This window comes from Oculina patagonica, chromosome 1, assembly GCF_052425735.1.
Source record: "Oculina patagonica isolate OP01 chromosome 1, crgOcupat, whole genome shotgun sequence".
Classification (NCBI taxonomy): domain Eukaryota; kingdom Metazoa; phylum Cnidaria; class Anthozoa; order Scleractinia; family Oculinidae; genus Oculina; species Oculina patagonica.
This window is the reverse complement of record NC_135758.1, coordinates 48,758,028-48,782,976: the sequence shown is the minus strand read 5'-3', so window position 1 is coordinate 48,782,976 and position 24,949 is coordinate 48,758,028. Positions and strand designations below refer to the sequence as shown.

The 24,949-nt window shown below is 36.3% G+C and overlaps 1 protein-coding gene across 2 annotated transcripts; it reads right to left on the bottom strand.

Annotated features, from left to right (window-relative positions):
- Positions 1-1,041: 1,041 nt before the first annotated feature.
- LOC144635979 (uncharacterized) lies at positions 1,042-24,045 on the bottom strand. Of its 2 annotated transcripts, none has more exons than XM_078495118.1 (29): positions 23,534-24,045; positions 20,842-20,999; positions 19,836-20,513; positions 19,360-19,629; positions 18,875-18,993; positions 18,602-18,660; positions 18,028-18,179; positions 17,195-17,281; positions 16,964-17,058; positions 16,290-16,502; positions 14,034-14,102; positions 13,837-13,954; positions 11,992-12,144; positions 10,638-10,704; positions 10,265-10,394; positions 10,124-10,167; positions 9,865-10,003; positions 9,077-9,180; positions 8,373-8,478; positions 7,115-7,265; positions 6,677-6,746; positions 6,189-6,255; positions 5,960-6,051; positions 5,711-5,840; positions 5,197-5,238; positions 4,806-4,916; positions 3,694-3,933; positions 2,649-3,284; positions 1,042-1,601 (listed from the first exon to the last, which is right to left on the bottom strand). In XM_078495118.1, the coding sequence occupies exons 1-29, from the start codon at positions 23,722-23,724 to the stop codon at positions 1,488-1,490; spliced, it is 4,605 nt and encodes a 1,534-aa protein (XP_078351244.1). In that variant the 5' UTR covers positions 23,725-24,045; the 3' UTR covers positions 1,042-1,487. The 2 variants fall into 2 exon arrangements, with proteins under 2 accessions (XP_078351244.1, XP_078351249.1); XM_078495123.1 differs by having other exon boundaries at positions 1,042-1,604; positions 23,534-24,044.
- Between the last annotated feature and the right edge of the window lie 904 nt (positions 24,046-24,949).

Here is a 24,949-nt window from a genome sequence, read left to right as displayed (position 1 = left end):
TTACAAATTGACTACAGATTTATTAAAATGCTTGTAGCGTTGGATGATGAGAAAGCTTACTATTAAATAGCAAATTTACACTCCCAATCGAAGCTTTATCCCTTACAAAAACAGACTAAAGAATGATACAAAAGCTAACAAGCGACGTGAACAAATTAATCACTTACGTTTACTTTTAACGTTCAAAACGAATTCTCAGTGACATAAAGCATATCGTATACTAATTGCCATACTATTGCCTATAAAATATCAGATTTTTCTGCTAGCCTTAATAAAAGCTCTAATGAAATTAAAGCACAATGTTATTATTATTGTTATTATTACTTTATTACATTTTTTTACTCGTAATCTTGCTATATCTATAATAAAAGCTCAAGGGTTTTACCCATTTACTTACTCGTACCATAACTATACATAACAGAACCTCTACGATGAATTACAACTGTTGTTTTACACAGTAAATTGGCGATTATAGACCAAGAAATGTTCATTACGATTGAAAAGTCTCCGTTAAAATCTGCGTAAAATACGAGATTGTCAATGTTTGAAATCAGATCTGGAGCGAATAAAGCCCAACAGTTTCTATGGAATATGGTTTGCATAATGTCAAAACTTGGTCTTTTTAGCTTACGTTATCATTAGTTTGAACATGGATCAGTGGGTGCGAATTGGAAGCATTTACAGCAGGTTAAGGTAGGCTCTAATATTTTAGACATGTCTATCTTTGACACTTTCCAGCCGCCAGCCCGCTGGTGCTGGTTTGTAGCTTTGAAACGTCAGACCAATGAGTAAAAACTACAAGGAGAGTCAAATTAAAGTGTAATAAACACTTTGACTAAGATTCTAGAAATTCTGTTCATACCTTTCAGAGCCAACGTTGGCCAAAATGTTCATTATATCAATACCCGATTCCCTCTATGCCGCGCCTCGGTCACGGTAGTTGTATTCATCAAACCATACGCGAGACTCAGCAACGATGCACATTGCAGGTCTCGCGCTGGTTTGATGATCCTCCGTGTTCCCCGGCGCGCCTTGGGGAATCGGGTATTAAATAAAGAAACATATAAAAAAAGGCTCTGTTAACCATGTAGTTGTTTAGTTCTTGGCCTTAAAGTTCAAAATAATTGGGCATTTGTGAAACCTTTAGTGTAGTCGTGACAACTGATAATGGCGTCATAGTGATCAACTTATGATAAAAACGGGGTGCTCAAAAGATCCTAAAGATCTTTAAGGCCAGTTGTAGAATTACAAAAGTACAAATTCAGGACAAAAGATTTCCAGAAAGAATCTTTTGATTATATTTAGAGTCCAGATTCCTATAAGTCTATTGTCTATCTCTTTAGGGCCGCTAAAAGTAGCATATAAACAGCAGTATATAATATTATTATCTATCCATTACACACTGCGATTGTTTCCTAATGATATAAGCGTGGTATATTTCAGGCGCTATACGTATCTAGCATCTTGCCTACAAGTTTTTTTTTAAGTCACTCTTTAAGTGCTTCAAATAACTCTCGCCAATCGTCTCCCTCTGTATGCTCATGATGTGCTGTTGTAAAGTATTTCAACAAACTTGCACGTAGATTACCATCATCGCCACTCTACTGAAAAATAAGGATATATGCACAGTTACCTTTAATGGGAAACTATTTTTTCTTTTAAATCCCATAAGTGAGAAAAGGATATTGTTACCCTCATACCTACTAATTTCCAAAACGGTAAGTGTAGGATAATGTTGCTTTTATCCCTTCCAATTGTCAAAAGAGTAAATTTAGGATAATGTTGCTTTCATCCCTTCCAATTGTCAAAAGAGTAAATTTAGGATAATGTTGCTTTCATCCCTTCCAATTGTCAAAAGAGTAAATTTAGGATAATGTTGCTTTCATCCCTTCCAATTGTCAAAAGAGTAAATTTAGGATAATGTTGCTTTCATCCCTTCCAATTGTCAAAAGAGTAAATTTAGGATAATGTTGCTTTCATCCCTTCCAATTGTCAAAAGAGTAAATTTAGGATAATGTTGCTTTCATCCCTTCCAATTGTCAAAAGAGTAAATTCAGGATAATGTTGCTTTCATCCCTTCCAATTGTCAAAAGAGTAAATGAAGGATAATGTTGCTTTCATCCCTTCCAATATGAAAGTTCAAATGAGGCCTAAACTACTGTAAACATAGGAGGCCAAACTCCAAGCTTTCGCCAATCCACGGCTCTCAGCAATAGTAAAATATTCCGTGTAAACGTTTGTCTATAGGCCTACCTACCCGGAATGTTTTTCCTATCTTCGATGATGCCGTGGATACCGTTTGGCGAAAGCTTGAATTTCAGCCTCTAACTTTTTTTACTTTTTGGATTTAAAAGAAAAAATAGCAGTAGTTTTAAGCCTCATTTGAATTTTTGCATTGTTACTACAATTGTTTGTGTACTTAATAGTTTTCGTGGCCAATGAAATTAAAAATATTTTAAATAAACTTCACACAGAAAAGAATCCCAACTGGCAGGAAACTGATGTAGGGTAATACTTCTTTATCTATGAAAGTTGGTAAAAAGTAATTCTTAATCCTAACAGACTGGGTATTAGGGCCTAAACGACCACTATTACAGCTAACATTTGACCATATAATCAACTTTCTCAGAAATCTAACTAAATCTTACCACAGCAGTTGGTTTATTCAATCCTCTATCGCTGTCATCATTTCGTTGTTCCAGTTCTTCTAAAGAAGAATCGATCGCTGTTTCGTCAAGCATCAGAGACGCGCCAACTGGCTTTTTGAGTGTAGTTTTTGTCTCCTGACTCTCTTGTCTTAAGACTGTCTTAGTAGTTGAACTCGACGTGCTTTCCTCTCTGTCGTAGCTCCTATGTACGAAGGTACTCTGCTCTTTTTGCGATGAGAAGGACGAGAACTCGGTTCTTGATACTGTGGTGGATGTTTCTCTCTTTGTAAAACTGCTAGTGGTATCCAGACTTGTGGAGGCACTTTCTTTTGTTGTGGGTGTGCTTGTAGTAGGCGACGTGCCTTGGGCAAAGAAAGCTCGAAAATGCTTAAGTTCTTCATCCAGCTCCTGTTGATTGAGTAAGTATACGGGTCGGTTCGGGTCTAGGACCTCAATGCTTCCCGAGGGACTCTCGTAGTCTTTCAGAACTCTCTTGGAGGCGTCGGATTTCTTTGCCATGCGGATCACTTGCTCCCGGGTTAATCCTCTTATTCCTCGAGCTTCCCACTCTTCCGGAGTCAAATCATCGTCATCGCTGTCTGATTCAGGATGTCTTGGAGGTTTTGGTTTGATCACCTTTTGAAAAAGCAAATTCTTGTGTTACGTACTCCAATACCAAATGCATGTAACGTTTTAATTCAATCTCTGCAAACCTCTACATTTAATTCGATCCCAATAGATGTTTTATTACACAACACAATACAATACAATACAATACAATACGATACAATCTTTATTAACGTGGTCAGCGCGCTTAGATAAAAAGCTTGTTTACAGGTGCGCCACGAAAGAAAAATACAAAAAAACACTTCTCTTTACGTGTATAAATTAAGTAAAGCTATAACGCAATTTTTTATTATTTTGCTGTTTTTAATATTACATATTACACGTAGTCATTTTCAATTAAAAAGATTGCCACACTTCTCGGTCACAATCCCGAAAGGTTGAATGTTCTTAAATTGTTCTTAAAAACCGTATATTGTACCTTTGCATATATAGGCTCTGGCCTTGGTTCCTCCTCAAGATTTGACGGGACCTGTTGGACTTCAACTGTAACAGACTGCCTCACTCGCTCGTACAAAGGATCAATGCTGTCTGCGGAAGACTCCGATCTCAAAAGAGCTCCTTCAAGGTCATGTGTCGACTCTCTGCCATTGAGTTCAATGTCGGGTTCTTGTTCTTCTACGCTTCCAGTAACTAATCGTTGCTTCTCTTGCTGTCGATACTGACGGAAACAAACGAACAGCGCATTGTTAGAAATCATTTGTCTATTTCATTGATTTAAATCAATGCTAATTAATAACTTTTACGTGGAAGGCAAAGGTGCAAATGGAACCTTAATGACGCCCTGAATAGAGATGATTACTGGCGCTGCAACCTGCACCCATGGACAAAACTAGTTTAATTTACTTATTACAGTTGTTACAATTGTAATTATCACTATTGTTATTGTACTGAATTTGCCATACTATTTATACTTTATTCTACATCGTTTAAATCACACTGAAGATGGCAGATGCATCTGCCGAAACATGTTTGCAACTGACTCAAAAGTGTCGTGTTCTTCTTAAAATTTGTTTCTTCGCTGCTATTATATAAATGTAATAGTGAGTCTGGTACCGAGAGTAAGCAATAAATAAAATAAAATAAATAATAATAATAATGATAAATAAAACCTTTATTTGAGTGTCAAAAACTGAAATAGCAGTAATAAAACCACTAAATGGGGACACTTTAAAGTAAAAGAAAAATAACAAAATCTAAATATCCTAATAAATGCTAAAATAGGTTTAAATTGTAATATAATGTATAAAATTGTAATATATTCAATATATTCAATATAATCTTAACAGCAGTTTATAATTTGGAGTTTCACGTAAAACCCGGCCGTTATATGAACCATAGCTTGCTAAGTAAGAGCTTCTCGCTTCCAACTCGCCACTTACGTTGCCAAGCAAACGAAACGCCAAGTTTTTCTAACAACATGCGTTGTTTTACAACTTGTGTTATTGCTGTTTGTGTTTTATTTTCAATTGAGCCTTTATAGCCAAAGGAAAAATGTATTTTGTATTAGATAAATGAATAAGACAAGAATACCTCCAGTTGTTCCGGTGGTTTTTCTACCCACAAGTCCTCTCCTTGTACCCAGTAATTTCCTCGTCGACCTCGTTTACAATAGCAACAGCACTGCCTAAAGGCATCACGGACCTGCAAATGTAAAATTATACTTTTTATTTCTATAGCGCCATTTCTACTAACAAACCAATACCACTTAAACATATGAACATTACGTTACTAATATGATAATTAATATACTAATATAGAATCATAGAAGGTGCCCACTGTTTGGGCTCGTACACGTCAAAGCTGGATTGCTGGATATAACCGGGAGAATAAAACACGGTATCAGTAGAGGGGTTTTACCCTCAGCTAGATACCTAAAAAAGGTATTTATTCAGTCATTCACGGTATCAAAAGTGTTACTTACCTGTCTGTCCATGATCACATAAAATAGCAGGATCATAAATCCCTGAAATCACAGAAAAAACACTTACTCAATTTCGAATCATAATCATTGTTGGGCGCTGGTGTAATAAATATGTGTTTATATACAGTCAGGACAATAATCAGGCCAGCTCTTACTTGTGTTTCAAATAACTGTGTTTCACAAAAAAACTTTTAAAAAAATAAATATGTGTTTATAGTGGTCATGCATTTAGCTTCATATCTCAACGAGATAACTAGTTTACAGGCATGCCACTGAAACAGAGGAAACAAATAATTTTTAATGAACATAACAAGGTTAAAAATCCCAACTGGCAGGAAGCAGACCAGTTGGCTATATACAAAGCGTGGTCGAGGATTTGAACTCGGGACAACCGAGAAACAAATCCTGCTAGTGGCAAGGTCAGGCCTCGAACCGGTAACCTCCGGATTACAACACCAGCGCCCTAAACCACTCGACCACGTTTGCCTCCTAAAACGTCACTTTCAAAGCTCACCGTGACTACGCAGCATATGATAAACAGGACACATAGCAACGCTTTCCAATAATACGTCAGCAAAAGAATGCCAACCAGCCACGTGATCATAAACATAAGCATCAGGATGATACAATAACGAATATGGACTCTGAAAAAGACCAAAATAGTTCCTGCAAATTAGAATCGTTTACTTATACTTCCAATACTGAATGTTATGATCCATTGACACTGAGGGTTTTGCAGAATCTTTAGCTCTATATCAGTTACCTGAATCGTGTATTTTTGTAGTATCCTTTCAACCTTTGTCTTGGCAATCCAGTTATCGCTCTCCATACTCTCACGAAAATAATGCACGTGACCTATGGAGAATATCTCAAAATGGTGAGAACAGTAGAAATTGAATTTTTATCATTTGTATTTTGCATTGTAATTAACGCAAGCGACACTGGCAAAATAAGACAAAAATTAAATCGCAACCATTGTAAAGATACATTACCACAAAGAAAATTAACGCTGGTGCAAAGAACACCCATATCAAAGGATTGAATAAAGACATCCAGCACCTAAAGGAAACAAAGTTTAAGCTTTATTATTGCTTGGTGTTTTCTGACGGCTTCAAACTTTTTAAACCTTCACTGCAAATCTCACGATTCAACCATTTTTAATAATAATAATAATAATCATTTCTATAGCGCTATTTAGCTAATCTTTCATAGCGTTTTACAATCACTATGTTACGTTCTACATACGCTTTAATCTACATATGAGCAATGGCAGGAATTTATTAATGGCATACTACCTCTAAATTAAGCTATGAATATGATAAAAAATTATGCACGATTACTGCTCTGAGCTTCTTAAAGATAATTTTAAGAATTAAACCCCAACTGCCATTATTTCTGTCGTTTTAGATGGATGTTATCTGAAGAAGTGAGGTACAACACCTTTACCGCGCTAAGGAGTCTGGGAAAGAACAATACTCACGACAAGTAGCTCTCGAAACCGAGAAGCTTATTTATAAACCATGTGATCAGCATTGGAATTCCAGGAAGACCTTAAAGGAAATGAAAAAAGGGGCTTGTTATCATTGCGTCGTTTACAGGAAGTTTATTCATATTATTTATTTATTATCATAACAATTGAACTAAGGCCCCGTCCACACTGACCCGGGTAAATTTGAAAAAGAAGAAATTTGAAAACGCCGAGATAAAAATTTTTCCGTCCACATTAACCCGGGTAAATTTGAAAACGATACCCACTTTGGAGAGCGTTTTTGAAAAGCTCTTTTTTCGGTGACCAAAAACGCCGTTTCAGTGTGGACGGTTGGCCTATCCGTGTTAAAAAAAAGATGCGTTTTCAAATTTTCCCAGGTCAGTGTGGCCGGGGCCTAAAACGAAAGAATATGATATTTAATTGACTTACCCCAGCCAAGTAAGAAATATCCAATCCAGTATTTCTTTTTTGGTCCGTTGTCTGTGTCCCAAATTCTCATGTAAACACTCTCAGTAAGGATCCATGAAAAGGCGCACAGGAAGAAATAATGCACCAAGAACGAGAAAAGGTTACACAACTCCTACGGAAAGAAATAATGCACCAAGAACGAGAAAAGGTTACACAACTCCTACAGGCAGAAATAATGAACCAAGACCGAGAAAAGGTTACACAACTCCTACAGAAAGAAATAATGAACCAAGAACGAGAAAAGGTTACACAACTCCTACAGGCAGAAATAATGCACCAAAAACGAGAAAAGGTTACACAACTCCTACAGAAAGAAATAATGCACCAAGAACGAGAAAAGGTTACACAGCTCCTACAGAAAGAAATAATGAACCAAGAACAAGAAAAGGTTACACAACTCCTACAGAAAGAAATAATGAACCAAGAACGAGAAAAGGTTACACAACTCCTACAGAAAGAAATAATGAACCAAGAACGAGAAAAGGTTACACAACTCCTACAGAAAGAAATAATGAACCAAGAACGAGAAAAGGTTACACAACTCCTACAGAAAGAAATAATGAACCAAGAACGAGAAAAGGTTACACAACTCCTACAGAAAGAAATAATGCACCAAGAACGAGAAAAGGTTACACAGCTCCTACAGAAAGAAATAATGAACCAAGAACAAGAAAAGGTTACACAACTCCTACAGAAAGAAATAATGAACCAAGAACGAGAAAAGGTTACACAACTCCTACAGAAAGAAATAATGAACCAAGAACGAGAAAAGGTTACACAACTCCTACAGAAAGAAATAATGCACCAAGAACGAGAAAAGGTTACACAACTCCTACAGGAAGAAATAATGCACCAAAAACGAGAAAAGGTTACACAGCTCCTACAAGCAACGATATCATGTCAATGTCTAGGATTAACGTTACGAAAAATCGAGTAAATTAAGGTTGTGTAACTAACAAACTTTTGGGGCGTCTAATTCATTAAAGTTATTCAAGAAACCAGAAGTGATGTAAAAGAAGCTTGTAAGTCGAGTTTGATTCGGAGCCACGTGGCTCGACGCATAACTGAGTTATCAATCAACTAAGAGGGTTGTTCAAATTTAAACTCTGCAAACCGTGCTCTAATCTTCTCATCCGTGCTGGTGTCTGTAGCTCGACTGGTTAGTTAATATGCATTACAGTAGCTAATAATTCCACTCAGTCTATCATCTTGATCTTACCAAGTCATTATAAGAAGCCAGCCCAAGAAGGATTAAAACAAAGGTCACAATTATTGAAGCACAGACACACATATGCATCACCCATGTACGATCAGGCTTCAACCATCTAAAACACAAGTAGAAAAAACGTACAATAAGCCTCTCCATACAAAACAGCAAAATAACTATAAACCTCTTATCATAAAAGTAGTTTACTCAGTAAGACGAGAGTAACACTAATATAATTTTCATGATTACTTGTTTTAATATAAAGCACAACCCTTGCTTAGCGAGAATTTAGACGTCCTTTTACAACTTCGATCAACAAAATGCTTTTTTTTACTGTTACTACACAATCCTAAAGAACACTCCGAGTGACAACTTGGTTTCCGGGACAATAGTCAGGGGAATAAGTACCAGTTAAGGGCAAATTCTGATCTCCGAAGTTGCTAAGCAACTGCTGGCTCCATCATTGCCGAACACCTCTCGAAAACTCTCGAATGCTACCGTTGGTTTTTGATTGGATAAAAGTAATTGGAAATTAGGGTTAACCCTAATGACGAGCGCTTTAATGAAGCCTTGTCGTAAACGACTTTTGTTCCCCGACTGCAAACCACTTGGTCGAGGAAACCAGTGGTTACTTTTTAGCTGCGCTTTAATATTACATATGAGATAATATGCTGATTGCGATAATCGCTGAAGGTAAGTAAAAATGCTCAACTTACGGGCTCAAAATTAAGAGAATGAAAAATGTTACTCCAGCAAATGCGATGATAATCCAACAAGCGATGTAAAGGCAATGGATGAAGTCACTTAATGATGTTGTTATCTGCAGAAATAAATGACACATCTTATGATTAACTACTTTAAAGCTAAATAAATGAAACGTCTAATGATCAACAACTAAAAAGCTTCCATCGTGAGACAACCGAATAAACCTACATCTTTCCAATGTAAAAACATTTATCAAGCGGAGTGGGTATTAAACATGTTATTAAATATACCCACGTCTGTGTATTTCAACAGAAGTGCTGTACTGAACAGCAAGTGAACCTTATTAAACTTATAAAACTACAGTTTTATCTCTCTCCCTTACCATTCCAAGTTCGTATCAATAAATGACAGAAGTTTTCACGAAAGTGGTTTCGATCAAAGCAGCACAAATTTTGTTGCGGACCCGTATCCAAAGGGCTCAAACACAGAAACGACTAGTCGATTTTTTGTCATGTCTGTGACATGTTTTGTTGCCTGGGACCTCCATCTTCTCCAATTCCAGAGAGCGATAATATGGTAGAACTTCTAATATAAGGCGTAACCCATCAAAAAACGAGGCAGGTACAAATGAAACGCCTTTGTATTAATGGCTCCACGCAGCGCTAGATAAACATTTTTTCTGTGGTCGTAAACTACTCCTGTCCTATTTCCCCTATATCATTGTGGAACAGCTCTTTGTCAAATTAAGTGGCTCCATATAACACTTCCGTATCATTTGTATGCAAATGTCAATACTTACCGGTTGCCCTTTGGGAGGAAGAGCCCTGTTACGTAACACTGCAAAATTAGTCATGTGATCACACCGACAAGTTGTCCGCATACGATTGTAGGAAGAAGTGTTACAGCCCTCCTTAGACCACCCCCCGTGTGGAGCATTCCTGAAAAGGAATTCACATTAGCACGTTTTAACACTGCTTGTTTCTTAAAAAAAGTGCTGAGTATAATAGAAGAAGCACAGAAAACAAGGCTATTAGAAGTTCATGCTACGTTAAACTTACATGTTAAAGTCCCAGAATGCACAAATTGGTTCATCGCCTTCGAGCTAAAAAAAAAAACAAATCACTCAAAAAAATAAATAATAAATCGACAGGCAAATAAATCTAAAAGAAAGAAAGTATTGTAAGAAAAAGTGAACTTACATCAACTTCCTCCAAGTTACTAGAGGCGATAATAACAGGGTCTTTTAACTTTGAAGCTGGTTTTGGATCCGTGGACACAGAAACCACTGCTGAGTTGATTTCAAAGGCCATACCTTTGTCACTGTATGCGCTAGAAAAGTATTACAGCACAAATTAACTTCAAGTCATAATGTAGGCTAGCCAGGCCAACTTCGAGTTCAGTTTTTATAGAAAGTAGTCTTTTTTCTGTTTTTTTTTCAGTGTTTAACTGTAATTAGCAGTGAAAACCCCTTTGAAACTACAACGAATAAAAATCGAATAAATGAAATAAACACCTTTTAATACATAACATTCAGGCCTGGATTGCTATTAATGTTTGCAAAATATCACCCACCTTTCAAAAGAAAGAATCCTTGTGAGTGTTCTGTACAGGAAGCCAGCGATTCTTATTCCGTTCTTGTCTTGAAAGCACCAAAAAACGAAAACAAATAATTAGACAGCAATTCTTATTCCGTTCTTGTCTTAAAAAGCACCAAAAAACGAAAACAAACAATTAGCCAGCAATTCTTATTCCGTTCTTGTCTTGAAAGCACCAAAAAACGAAAACAAACAATTAGCCAGCAATTCTTATTCCGTTCTTGTCTTAAAAAGCACCAAAAAACGAAAACAAACAATTAGCCAGCGATTCTTATTCCGTTCTTGTCTTGAAAGCACCAAAAAACGAAAAAAAAAATATTAGACAGCGATTCTTATTCCGTTCTTGTCTTGAAAGCACCAAAAAACGAAAACAAATAATTAGACAGCAATTCTTATTCCGTTCTTGTCTTAAAAAGCACCAAAAAACGAAAACAAACAATTAGCCAGCAATTCTTATTCCGTTCTTGTCTTGAAAGCACCAAAAAACGAAAACAAACAATTAGCCAGCAATTCTTATTCCGTTCTTGTCTTAAAAAGCACCAAAAAACGAAAACAAACAATTAGCCAGCAATTCTTATTCCGTTCTTGTCTTAAAAAGCACCAAAAAACGAAAACAAACAATTAGCCAGAAATTCTTATTCCGTTCTTGCCTTGAAAGCACCAAAAAACGAAAACAAACAATTAGCCAGAAATTCTTATTCCGTTCTTGCCTTGAAAGCACCAAAAAACGAAAACAAACAATTAGCCAGAAATTCTTATTCCGTTCTTGCCTTGAAAGCACCAAAAAACGAAAACAAACAATTAGCCAGAAATTCTTATTCCGTTCTTGCCTTGAAAGCACCAAAAAACGAAAACAAACAATTAGACATGAAACTTCCACGTGACTTGTGTTACAACTATTGTCACGACGCGAAGTATACACCGGCTTTTCTTTATTTGTTAACTTAAGAATTACACGTCGCGCGCATATGGCCCTACACTTTCGAGTTTTGATTCCCTGTCGCATGACAACTTAAAATATCTCTACAAATGGAGTAATTGATATGGCTAAGAAAGGCTAACTTATGCTGTAACCCGTCTATCTGGAAATTGCCATGTACTATACTGTGCCAGATATCATTGGAAATTACCACAGTGACGCGTATTGGAGTAACACAAACCCAAAATACTCAGAGCCTTTGATCATACACACCTTCCCTTTGACTTAGCAAAATCAATAAAAAATACTCTTTGGGCATTTATATGTAGCCAATTATATTTTTCTCCACAACGTTTTCATTTTGAAAATTTGTGTACAGCAAGTAAAGCAAGTGAATGTTGTGCTGACTTACCAGCATTCATGGATTTGATAACTGCCTGACTTAGCACCACAAACGTGGTGACATTCCACTTCTCTTGAACCTTTGCTAATTCGGGCCAATTGTAGTTTGGAAAAATGACGTCTTTTGAGACACTCTCCGGGTCAGCAGTACCAGCCCCCATAACTGTCAATAAAATGTATTAAAACTCAAGATTGTGTCGCGTCAACTTTTCATTCTACTTTTATGTCTAATTTTGCGGCCGAGACTGAACCGAAAATGAATATTGTTATTTTATTCCTGTTTTAAGGTGGATTTCCACTGACGCGTAAATATTTACGTACGTAAAACGTGCGTAAAAAAAGTTACGTAGGCAAATTTCCACTGTCGCGTAAAAAGTAATAAAAAGCGTTTCTTTTTTACGTGCGTTGAACGTACGTAAATGCCCGCCATCCTGAATTATCAAGTTGGTGAATAGAGTGTGTTATTGGCGGCCATATTGGAGGAGTGAAACAATAAATTGTTTTTCCTTTGGGAAAAAAATCATTAACATTTTTATGCAAATATCTTGTTGTTTGACTTTTCCAACATGGCTGCCATGAGAACACTTTGTACCACACGCTAGTAAAAGAAATGCGTAAATATGACCAAGAGGCATTTTATAAATACTTCCGAAAGACACCATCAAGTAAAAAAAGATTTGAGGCGACCTTCCCGGATTGCCGGTTCAAAGCCTACGTGACCTGACGCCAGGCGTTTTCTTTCACTACTGTGTTCGTGTAATTTGGTTCTGTAGTCAGTGCTATAGATTATTGCTGAAAATGTTCGGACTTTCTCGATGAGAAGTGCTTCTACATCTGAATGTTTTCCCATGTAAATCGACGGCGGTTTAAAACAAAATGGTTTTCACATGGTAAGTAGTGTCATGTGACAACATCCAAAAGTATGATTGGGTAAATCGCTGCGTAACCGCAGACGGCCGCGAAAAAAGTTGAACTCAGTTCAACTTTTTTGAAAACACTCGCGATCGCTACGTGCGTATACGTGCGTGTACCGTACGTAAATACCAAGGAAAAAACGTGGCATTGGAAATTGGACAACGTAAATTCGACGCATGTAATCGCGCGCGTAAAATTTCATTTTTACGCACGTATACAATTTTTACGTACCATAACGTGCGTCAACAAAAACGCGTCAGTGGAAATCCACCTTTAAGCCTGAAACGCTCTTATCATGTTCTTCAGTTACGTAGCAGAGAACTTAAGAAGACTGAAATGGACCTGAAAGGTTGTCTGAAACTTTTCAAACCTTTCACGGTAAAACGATTGAATAAAATTAAAAACTTGTCTAAAAACGGGATTCTCCGAGGTTATAAATACTTAAAAATACGACGTTTCGGCCAGTTTTACTGTCCTTCTTCAGGTAGAAGGACAATAACCAGGAACGTGACCAGAAAACTTTAAAAAAGCCATTGTGTGTTGTATCATATCAAATTCCTTTGACTTGCGTGCCTGGCTAGCCTACATTATTTTACTATGTCGCGGCAGCCCACTCTTAGCGTTCACTCGACGCGTAAATTTTTACGTCCGTTAACGTGCGTGAAGAAAATTAGAGACAATGTATGAACGACTTGCGTAAACGTTCACCCAAGTCGTTCATACATTGTCTCTAATTTTTTTCACGCACGTAAACGCACGTAAAAATTTACGCGTCGATGAAAATCCACCTTATTCTCAGTTTTTTCTTGGCATTATCTTAAAATTGTTCTTCGGTGAAAAACAAAAGGGTTTTTTTAGACTCTTAACTAGATGTTGCTCTCGAGTCAGGGCAGACCTGGTAGTTTTAAGCTCATTTCTTCAAAACATTATCATTACTCACCAACATTTTCAGTAATAAATAATTCTAGATTCCTTTCTCCCACAAAGGAAGATACCCGCGCAGCCTGGAGACCATATATCTCAAGAACTCTTATGAATTTTGATGCCGTCTGCAGTAACTGTAAATAAGTTACAAATATATAAAGGTTAGAAATTCTTCATGAACACGTAAAACACTTTGTTTCAGTTATACAGCACCTTTTGAGCGACAATAAATTCCTGTTCGTTATTCCGGTGAAGAACATTATTCGCCACGTTGATAACATGCTGGTAAAGAAAAAAAATAAAATTATAAGTTATAAAAGAAAATATTTTTCTTTCCACTGACAGATGTCTACAGTGCCATTAGAAAAGAACGACAAGAAAAAGAAAAGTGCTAGCGCTTGTTACGCCACAAAATGTAATAACTGACACAAAATGTAATAACTTTCGACGCAAAATGTAATAACGTCGGTAACGCAAAATGTAATACATAAAAGTAACGCAAAATGTAATAACGTCGGTAACGCAAAATGTAATACATAAAAGTAACGCAAAATGTAATAGCACAAAATGTAATAGTGTTTTGGTTGGTATATGTTTGTTCGAAACATTCATTTATTTATTTTTTAATTATTATTTTTTATTTATTAAGATCATAATAGGCACCCATCAGAGACTTGCTCTAGGCAAAATTTTTTAATATCAATGCACAATTGATAGCAAAATCTGAATAAATCTTAATTTACTGGAGAACCCGCAATTAAAAGAGCCCTGAAATAGTTTAAAGTTTCAGTTTACATTTTCAAGTTACATTTTTCCTTCCTCAGAGTTGCAGTTAGATTTCGTTTGAAATAAGATTCTCATCAATTTAATAGAATTCTTTTACCGATTTTTATTTAAAAAGGAGCTGACTCGCTTCTAGCGTAATACTGCAAGACACTAAATTGGACAAAGTCGCTTGTTTGTTAGTACGTTAATTAGCGTGATAATATAACGGATAAAGAATTGAATGATATTTCATTGTTGCCATATAAAGTTAGCATATATACCATTACAAATCGTAGTTTTTGTACCTTAATTTCAAAATAAAGAAAGGCATGTGTTATTTGGAGGGCTTTTTTGTATGAAAAAATACTTTTCTACAGTAATTTAACGAGAGTTCACCTATTCACCCCTTTTTCCCCTGGAAAAATCAAAGTAGCGTTTTGGAAAAGCTCGTGGCGTCCGCCAGTTTAAAAAAAGACAGATGTTCTGTCCCTTACCCACATGTAATTCCTTATATTTCGAACAAATATATACCAACCAAAACATTATTACATTTTGCGCTATTACATTTTGCGTTACTTTTATGTATTACATTTTGCGTTAAAAGTTGTTACATTTTGCGTTACCGACGTTATTACATTTTGCGTCGAAAGTTATTACATTTTGCGTTACTATTACATTTTGTGGCAAAAGTTATTACATTTTGCGTTACTATTACATTTTGCGTCGAAAGTTATTACATTTTGCGTTACTATTACATTTTGTGGCAAAAGTTATTACATTTTGCGTTACTATTACATTTTGTGGCAAAAGTTATTACATTTTGCGTTACTATTACATTTTGTGTCAGTTATTACATTTTGCGTTACTATTACATTTTGTGTCAGTTATTACATTTTGCGTTACTATTACATTTTGTGTCAGTTATTACATTTTGCGTTACTATTACATTTTGTGTCAGTTATTACATTTTGCGTTACTATTACATTTTGTGTCAGTTATTACATTTTGCGTTACTATTACATTTTGTGTCAGTTATTACATTTTGCGTTACTATTACATTTTGTGTCAGTTATTACATTTTGCGTTACTATTACATTTTGTGTCAGTTATTACATTTTGTGGCGTAACAGCGCTGACTATCGTAGGGCATCCACATGAACCTATCACAGACAACAATTTCCGGATCCGTTCTTCGAGGTATATGTTTAGTCCATACGACCAGTAAGATCTAACATTTTAACTATTCTTAACTCTTTTTAATTACTATTTTACATATTGTTATCTAATCATATAATATAAAGTTAGACAGATGCCACTCATATCGATCGTGAGACACTGAACGTATAAACAAATGTAACTTTCCCCTGTAGCTGTTTTTCTGCTTCGTACACGGTCCACGTACGGATCATGAATTTTGAGAATGTTTTAACGAGTAGTTCAGATTTTTTAACTGGGTCGTTCGCATTTTCATCCAGACTGCTTGCAAGCGCTGGCCATTTTTTATAAGCAACCTTTTTTGCTATGTTAAAAAAACAATACTAAAAATGGTATTAAACACGTTCAATATTCACCTCGTTCAAGTTTTGTTCAGTTACTAATGAACAAAATAAAACTCGGTCAATATTTCTACATATGGACCTTGGGCTTGGGTAATAACAAGTATATCCTGTATTGAGATCAAAATCAGACAATCATAGTCCTAACCTTAACCTCAGTGGAGCTGTGAGCAACATCCTGGTTTTCTCTTGTCAAATAATCAACAGCAAGTTGCAGTACTTCTGCGCTAATAACAAGATCTCCTGCCATCATTGCATTGTCTTCATCTGGTGTCGACAACTTCAACAGGTTTTCCAAGCTTGTTAGGATATTCTTCTCCGTATTTTCTTTATCAGTGATACCAGTTGTATACTGCTTCACCTGTAGGTGAGGCAATGTGCAATGAAATAACACAACAGAAATTATATATTTTAAGTACTTACATCAACTAACCGTGACTACGTTAATCAGGCACATTACCAATTTGAAGAGTTTTGCTAGAATTTGTATTCTTTGAACACAAGCTACTTCTCAGCTTTGTTTTTCTAGCAACGTGATGCCATTTCGTTCAACATATGTTGTTTGTTTATGTTGTTTGTTTATCATAGTGTATTATTCTTTACAAATTCCATATTGCACAACCGCTTCTTCACACCTATCCACTCTTTGAAAACTCTCTTGTGTCAGTGTAAAGCTACACAATATGGCATATGTGTTTTGAAAACAGCTACGTATTTTTAAAAAAACTTTTAATTTTATCTTTAGGATGTAATAAATATGTTAGTACGAAACGCACTCTAGTGATTCCAATAAGTATGGAAGTTATCCACATAACAACTGACCTGATCTTTGAGGCCGTCAAACTCATCACTTTTGCAGTCAGTGTAGTCAGGATAGTACCAGTTCCCCTCTGACGAACAGTTCCGTTTGGCAAAACCTTAAAACAAAATCAAACAAAAAGAAGGAAAACCTCTCAGACAAGTGGGTTGACTTCTGGATTTCTCAGTTTAGCAGAACACTACATTGTCTCTAACATGTAACAGCGTGTTAAGTAAAAGATGACTTTAACAGACCTTTAGCTTCCCTGGGACATGGCTGTATGTCGAAATCGCCATAAATCACGTCACTCCATGTCACATTCTCAAACACAGACGGACAAACTATAAACATGAGAAGCTCAATTAAAAACTTGAATGTAAAATGATGCGTATGTCATGTTATCATTATCTCATACATGTATGTAATTTCTTATATTTCATATCATATCATAGTTATAACTTGATTTTGCTTCATAGAATGCTAATAGCTTCTAAGTTTTTCTTGTGATATATGCCAAATATATGATGCAATTACCTGTCACGTCAAGTCAAGTCACGTCATGTTATGTTATGTCATGTTATGTGCAAAAGAAACATCATATTATGTAATGTTATATTATATAATATCATACCGGCTGGGCCTGATTCAATAGTGTATAAATAGCGGTCTACAGCCAAGTTTCCAATCCTCGCATTGTCGACCTCTGCCTTATACATTACACGTCACGTCAAGATATGTCACGCCACGTCACGTCATGTCATATCATCTAAAATAATGTCATACCGGCTGGGCCTGATTCAATAGTGTATAAATAGCGGTCTACAGCCAAGTTTCCAATCCTCGCATTGTCGACCTCTGCCTTATACATTACACGTCACGTCAAGATGTCACGCCACGTCACGTCATGTCATATCATCTAAAATAATGTCATACCGGCTGGGCCTGATTCAATAGTGTATAAATAGCGGTCTACAGCCAAGTTTCCAATCCTCGCATTGTCGACCTCTGCCTTATACATTACACGTCACGTCAAGAAAACTGTCATGTCACATTATGTCATGTCATATCATCTAAAATAATGTCATACCGGCTGGGCCTGATTCAATAGTGTATAAATAGCGGTCCACAGCCAAGTTTCCAATCCTTGCATTGTCGACCTCTTCTGTTAGCTTCTTTTGTACCGAATCGTCAGTGTCTTTGAATGTTTTCACCAGAATGTCTGCTTTTACTGAGCCTGGCCTATAAAGGAATCAAAAAACACAAGTTCATACCAAATTTACAGTCTGTAAAAGCTCGTAGTAATGTATTATTACGCTTCCTCCACAAATATCTTTGTAAGTACAAGTATTTTTGTTTTGGTGTTATCTGGATTTTTTTTATTTTTCATAGATGGGAAGATAGCTACCATACTATGTTAATACTTATTGCTGTTCAGACCTCCCTTTTTTCATCTTCTATTAAAACATTGATCGTTCTACACTAGGTCATGTATGTTTATTGACTGTTGAAACATCCCTCATAACGTTTGACATGTATTTTTAATGTCTAACCTCATTTGAATTTTCATGTTATAGGAATAAGCTTTATCTGTGCAATGTATACATTTTTTTATCGTTCAGTTCATTAACTTAAGCACTAAAAAAATGAAATAGGCAACTTACTGAAGTCTGACCAAGCTAACACCAAGGAAACTAGGAAGAGAGCCCACCACAGAGCGCACCTTTAATGTACAAAATTTTTTAAAAATAAAAAAAAAAAAAATTAAAAAAAAAAAAGGGAAAAATAAAAAACTTTAGTCGTTTAGGTTCAAACAATAAATATTTTCAATACTTTACTTGTAATAATCTCTGTGTTATGGTGCTTCGTTATTTTCATAATTCAAACCAGCATGAAATTGAATGAACACGCTCAATTGCTAATCGCAGGGGACCTACTTGTGTTGTTATTCTTTCAGCCATGTCCTGGAATTCTTTAGAAGCCTTGTTTTTCATGTTCTCGTCAAACTCTTCTTTTATCAACTCCACTTTCAGGATCAGGTACTCTGCTCCAGTTTCTAGGAGCAAAGAATAATGTTAGGAAATATCTTCTATTTATGTATTTGGCCTGACAGAATACACTTTGCAGTGGTCAGGTTTTTATAAAAATGTTGTAAGACTGACTTTTAATAAGCATTGCAGCTGGATGTCTTGTATTTAAAAAACCATCACTGCCATGCGCGATGCAGTCTACTTAAATGTCTACTGCAAGCTATGACATCAATACAGCCTTGACATGAATAACAATCACACAAATATCTTACATAAATTCTCAGTATTGTACGTATGATTTTAACAGTAATTTGTGGTTGTAAAAAGATGGCATAGGTGAATGTTTAAAGAGCCTCAAGAAAAAGATCTTAAAGAATGCAAATACTACTTACGTTGCACTAATATCTTCATTTTTCGCTTATCTCGGCCAAGCTCGTTTGTTGCTTCACAATAAACTTCTGAATCCATTAGAGCTTTGAACTCAATCTGAGTTTCCGACTTATGTGAAGACACAGTTACATCATCAGCGTCCTCGACAGACTGGGTGTTAAATGTCATGTGAACTTTGGGTGCTGGGTTACCTGTGGCAGCACATTTAACCTGTACCATCTCATGAAGACTTACTATTCGCTTTTTTTCAAATTTGAGAATAATTGGAGGTCCTAAGATTGTAAAAAGAAGACTTCGTTTTAAACATAACACAATAATCTGCTGTCCATATTATACTAAACATACAGTGTAAGAACATTAACACAGTTGTGCAGTTATTGTCATAATGCGAGTTAATTTGATATTTTTATCTGTCACTGACGTTACCGTTGTTCTTGCTGTTGCAGTTTAGTTAATTATCATCAGTGTTGTATATTACCGTGCACTGTAGGAGGCACTGTAGCAGTGACTGTGGCATTGATGATGGTAACAGTAGGTGAGACACTAGTCGCATGTGATTTAACATCAGTTGACTCTAATGGCGGGACCGTCCATATGGTGGAATGTTTATCAATTTGTATGCTGGAGGTGGCCGTTGACCTAAGGAACGCTGATGTAGAAATGTCGGGAATTGCAGGTGTAGTTGTCATCAAAGAAGGTTTTAATAATGAACTTGACGGAGAGAGCGACAAATGACCAAGGTCTGGTTTATGTTCACTCAAAGGTAACTCTACTGTAGAGCTTGCTTTTGACGTCTTTATCGTTTCATCAGCGACAATTTCAGACACCACAGGCAATGACGTTAGCTCTGAAGAAACCTTTGACAGTACATTTGTCACGACTGAACTGGACTTTACACTGGCCACGACTGAGCTGGACTTAACACTGGCCACAACGGAAGAAAATCCAATATTGGGATCCACTCTGGCTACGACTGCGGTGGGTTCCACACTGGCTACGACTGAAAGGTAGACTTCACATTGGCCACCGCTGAGGTAGACTTCACATTGGCAACCGCTGAGGTAGACTTCACATTGGCAACCGCTGAGGTAGAATCCACATTGCCTCCGACTGAAGTGGACTCCATTCATTTTAACGTGAGGCACAGATGATCCATCTGGATTAGAAGTAAGTTTAAATTAGTCAACATCGTTATACCATTTAACTGCAAATGCACTTTAGACTCACTCCAGCACTTTTTCCTGGTTGTTGCGTTTGCGATTTAAAATTTAAAGTTTCAACAAAAAAAGTATTTCCGGTCTACCCTAAACACCCTGCCTTGCCCAACACAAAAGTTTGAAGAAAGGGGGGTGATAACAACCCTTCACCACAAAGGCTGAAAATAATTTTGGAAGGGTTAAACATGTAATTTGTCTTTTCAAAGAAATCATTGAAACCTGGCATGGCAAGTAACGTCATTTAGGTACAAGGTAATATGTACTCACCGCAGTTAAAAAATTCATTGTTAAGATTCTTAAAGGACGGTCCACTTTGTTTCTGTGGGTCAAAGCATTTCCCTTGTATGTCGACTCCTTTCCCTGCAAGTCTTTTCCACTGGTGGAAAAATTCGCAGTCGCATTTTATAGGATTTTCCCGCAAGTCTCTAATAAGAAGCAATACATGGGCAGCATGTTTAGTCAAAGCTCAATAAAGGACTGGAATCTAATGGGACAGAACACCTAGACACTTAGAATGTATGACGTCAAGTTGGAGTTTTGAGCCCCTGACCCCGTTGCCCCGCAGTACGTGGGCAGTCACTTCAGAAATACAAACAATCTCGCTATATCATCTTAAAATGTTACCATATCTGTGGTTTTTGTGATATTAAACAGATACTATTAAAGCCCGGCCGAAGATGTATCTCCAAAGTAAACTCATCGTGAATCGTGCGACATATAAATTTGCATAATTATGACAAAAGGCGTAAAGACTGAACAACTTTGCATAATGTTTGAGAACTTTGATGAAAACGAATGCATTTGACCGTCCTCGCCAAAGGTTCCAGTGGGATTATTTTAATGACAGAAAAAATAGTTAAAGTTTTTGTGTGCATGATAATTCTAGAAACACTCTTCATTTTATCAGAAGTGCTAGGCTGCCTTTGTTCTAACTTTTAACATTTGCCCTTACTGTGTGCAAACACTCGAGTTTACTTTGATTAACAACGATCACAAACTAAACAAATAAAGAAAGAAAAAACAAACAAACAAACAGAAAATAAATATTACGCGCCCCGACTTTTAGATTCAATGCATTAATGTTGTTCCATAAATGGTGCGTCAGCAAATAAACTGTAAATGTAAACTTGCATATTTTTTCTTTTAAGTTTAATGCAGGTTCTTAAACGTTTGAGGTTTTATATTTTCTATTAACGTCGTTCAAGCTGTGGTAAAAAAAAAGGTACCAGCAATTATCAAGCCACCCGCTTTATTTCCAATATTGTTCCAATACAAGAAACGCTTCAGTAATGATATGACAAAAGCCTTTAGTCTGATAATTCTTTTGAAAGAACTACGCCCTACCTTTTGTCAAATGATTATGTGGCCACTCCTGGGTGGAAGCCTACAGGAACACTTCAAAATGCTAATGAGTAGAATTGAGTAGAACCAGCACGAATGGTTTAATTTTCCGTGCGCAGCGGTTTATCAAAGAGCTTGAGGGCGGATCAGCCAAAATTAAAAAGAGCCGTCGACTGAGTCATGATTAAACCAGCTAAAACCAAGCCCTACATTTTCGAAGTTTCTCGTTTGCCAATTGCGTGATCGGTCATTTTCCCAAGGGTGTGAATTGTGTTATTTTAAGTCCATGATTGTCCGTGAAACTAAAAAAGCAGCTGTCTTTATCAGCTTACTGAGTCGTTCAGTGATAGGATAACTTTTGAGTTTAGCTTGAAATTATCAATAAATAGCACGAGATATTTTAATAAGTCAACCGAGCATAATATGTTTGCTTTTGTTTTAAGTGGCTCTGGTTGTAAACTCTGTGTCTTTATGCATAATATGTCACATCCTTGGCTCTATATGTTATGGCTTCAAGAGTGTTTTGGTTTAATAGCGGGTGATCTATAACAAGACCGGCGTCAACTTTAAGAGCCTGTATTTAATCTGACATAAAAAGTGGATTATAACTTGTCATTTCTGAAGATTTATTGCGCTATCAACGATAAAATTAGCATTGAAATTATTAATCTCCGGTTTGTTTAGAATAATAATTGCAAAGGTGTCCACCAATATCGTCATTTTTTGAGAAAATAATAAACTGCTAATTGCAAACTGAATTTAAACGATAACTCAAGTTGCTGGTAATGTTTCTTGTTCTGAGCTCGATTTCCAATAAACATTTTTGTCTTTGTTGGCATAATATGTTTGTATTTTAAATTCGTCAAACGAATCTAATTACATTTGTTGCAAGGCTTATTTGCGTTTCCGCTTTTTTGTGAACTTGGTAGCCGCAGACTACACAGTTTAAGTCAGTTTCAAATACGTTCAAGACCTATTCCATGCAGGCAGGGTAAAAATGAGGGTTATTTTTAAAGTACAACTTGACTGGCACTGAACTGGGAGGGTCATAGTGTTTTCGCGATTTTTTTTCTTGAGAATTGCACGGTAAATGCGTTTCATGAAAACATGAACAAACCGCCGACTAAATACTAAAAGTGGTACAAATACACAAATATACCATGTGAATCATAAATATTGCTAGACTAACATGAATTATTTTAAATCTAAAAACCATGTGTATTGTCTAAATGTATTGTAAACGACATTGCTTGCAAATGTTTGATTCCAAAGTTATTTTTGACCAATGGCCCAAGCTCTTATTTAATACATCGAATCGTCGTTCGGTTAAACGTTGAAAGTGTTAATCTCGTTCGTATAAAATACAGCCGGCAAAGCAATATCCATTATTGTGTAAAACAATTATCATTTGAGCGAAGTATTTGATATAATGAGACAAGTCAAAACTAAATCATAACGCAAATTTGGTCTTAAAAATGTATCGTGTAAAAGGTGAAATGCAATTAAACGATAAAGACAGAAAAATTAAGCAGGAGACAGTGTTGTAACAGTAGACATAGTACACGTGTTGAAGTGGTTTTCATCAAAGAACTCGACTAACATATAAATACAAACTTACACAGTTGTTGTGTTTTCTGGAAGCGGCTCGCTGGGGATTGTGGACAGTCGTTTGCCCTTGCAGTCAACAGTGATTGCAGACTTGTTTGTCGTCTTAGTACAGTTACATGACGCTGGACAGGCACTTGATCCACTGGCGGCGATAACAAACGTTATAAACAGCAGCAGCAGCTTATGAACGAACTGAGCCATCTCGCTTTAATACTCCGTGACTCAAATCAGTGTTTTGATGCATCGAAGCTACGTCAAAGGCAGAAATCATTTAGCAACACATGATCCTAGTGATGACTTCACAGCCTGACTTGGTTCAGATTTCAGAGGAGAAACAGTTCTCAGCTTACCCAGCGCTCGTTCGATCCTCGCCAGCTGAATTCAGCCGCTCGTTTGTATTGCTTGTGGCTTTCACGCGATGATTTTAAATTTACATAAGTTAAAGTTAATGATATGCATGGTTTTGTTTTGCATGAGAAGTCAGCTGTCGCTCGCAAGCAAGACATCTACGTCTTTGAAAAGACAACTTTACGTCGCCTGTGTGATAAATACTTTAATTACGGACGCTGTTATTTGACTGTTCACCCAGACAGTTTAATATTGCCTCAGTATACAAACAGCCAATGTCACACATACAAAAGTCAATACGATTAAGCTAAATTTAACCCAAAAATAACGAAAGACAATTTCGATTGAGGTATGTCAGTTTTGTATAATTTTCTTAATCTTTTTTTTTTTTTGCCAGTGGTGAAGGTATATTTACAGTGTATTTATTTTTCATTTTCAAATTGTAAAGAGCTTTCTTTCCTGCCACCCAATCGTTTATTCATCGGGTGGAACACATTAACCTTTCACTCCTTCATTATGCTCATGTCTGTCTCGTGTTGCCAGCCATGCAAAGAATTTCAAGTACGTACCCTTATGTTCTATTCATCTTCATTTGAGGGTTCTTGTTAAGATCACAATCGGACTTTGGTCATTAATACCAAGCTAGAAATCATCATTTTTATATTAATCGCAAATCATATGTAAGAAAAAGGAACAGAATTAAAATTCTCGATATATTCACATAATCAGCATAATTATAACAAAAACTTATCAACGAGCATAAGACGAATCTTGCTTTGCATATTAAAGTTGAGTCTGATCATTTACAGAAATAGAAAATCAACTTGGTTTAATATTCTGACAACGTTACTAATACAGCAATGATGTTAAGAATGTGTTCGTATCTTAGCTGTATCTGATATCAAGCTGACCCTTAGGAAACTAATGTCAATAAAACATAATGAATGCCTCAGTTATGTCACAGCGCTCAGCAAAACTAAAGTGAAAACTCTTATATTGACACATAATTAACATTTGAGACGCATTTAAACAAAGGATAACTGTATATTTTGACTTCATTGCAAAACCAGTCAGTCAT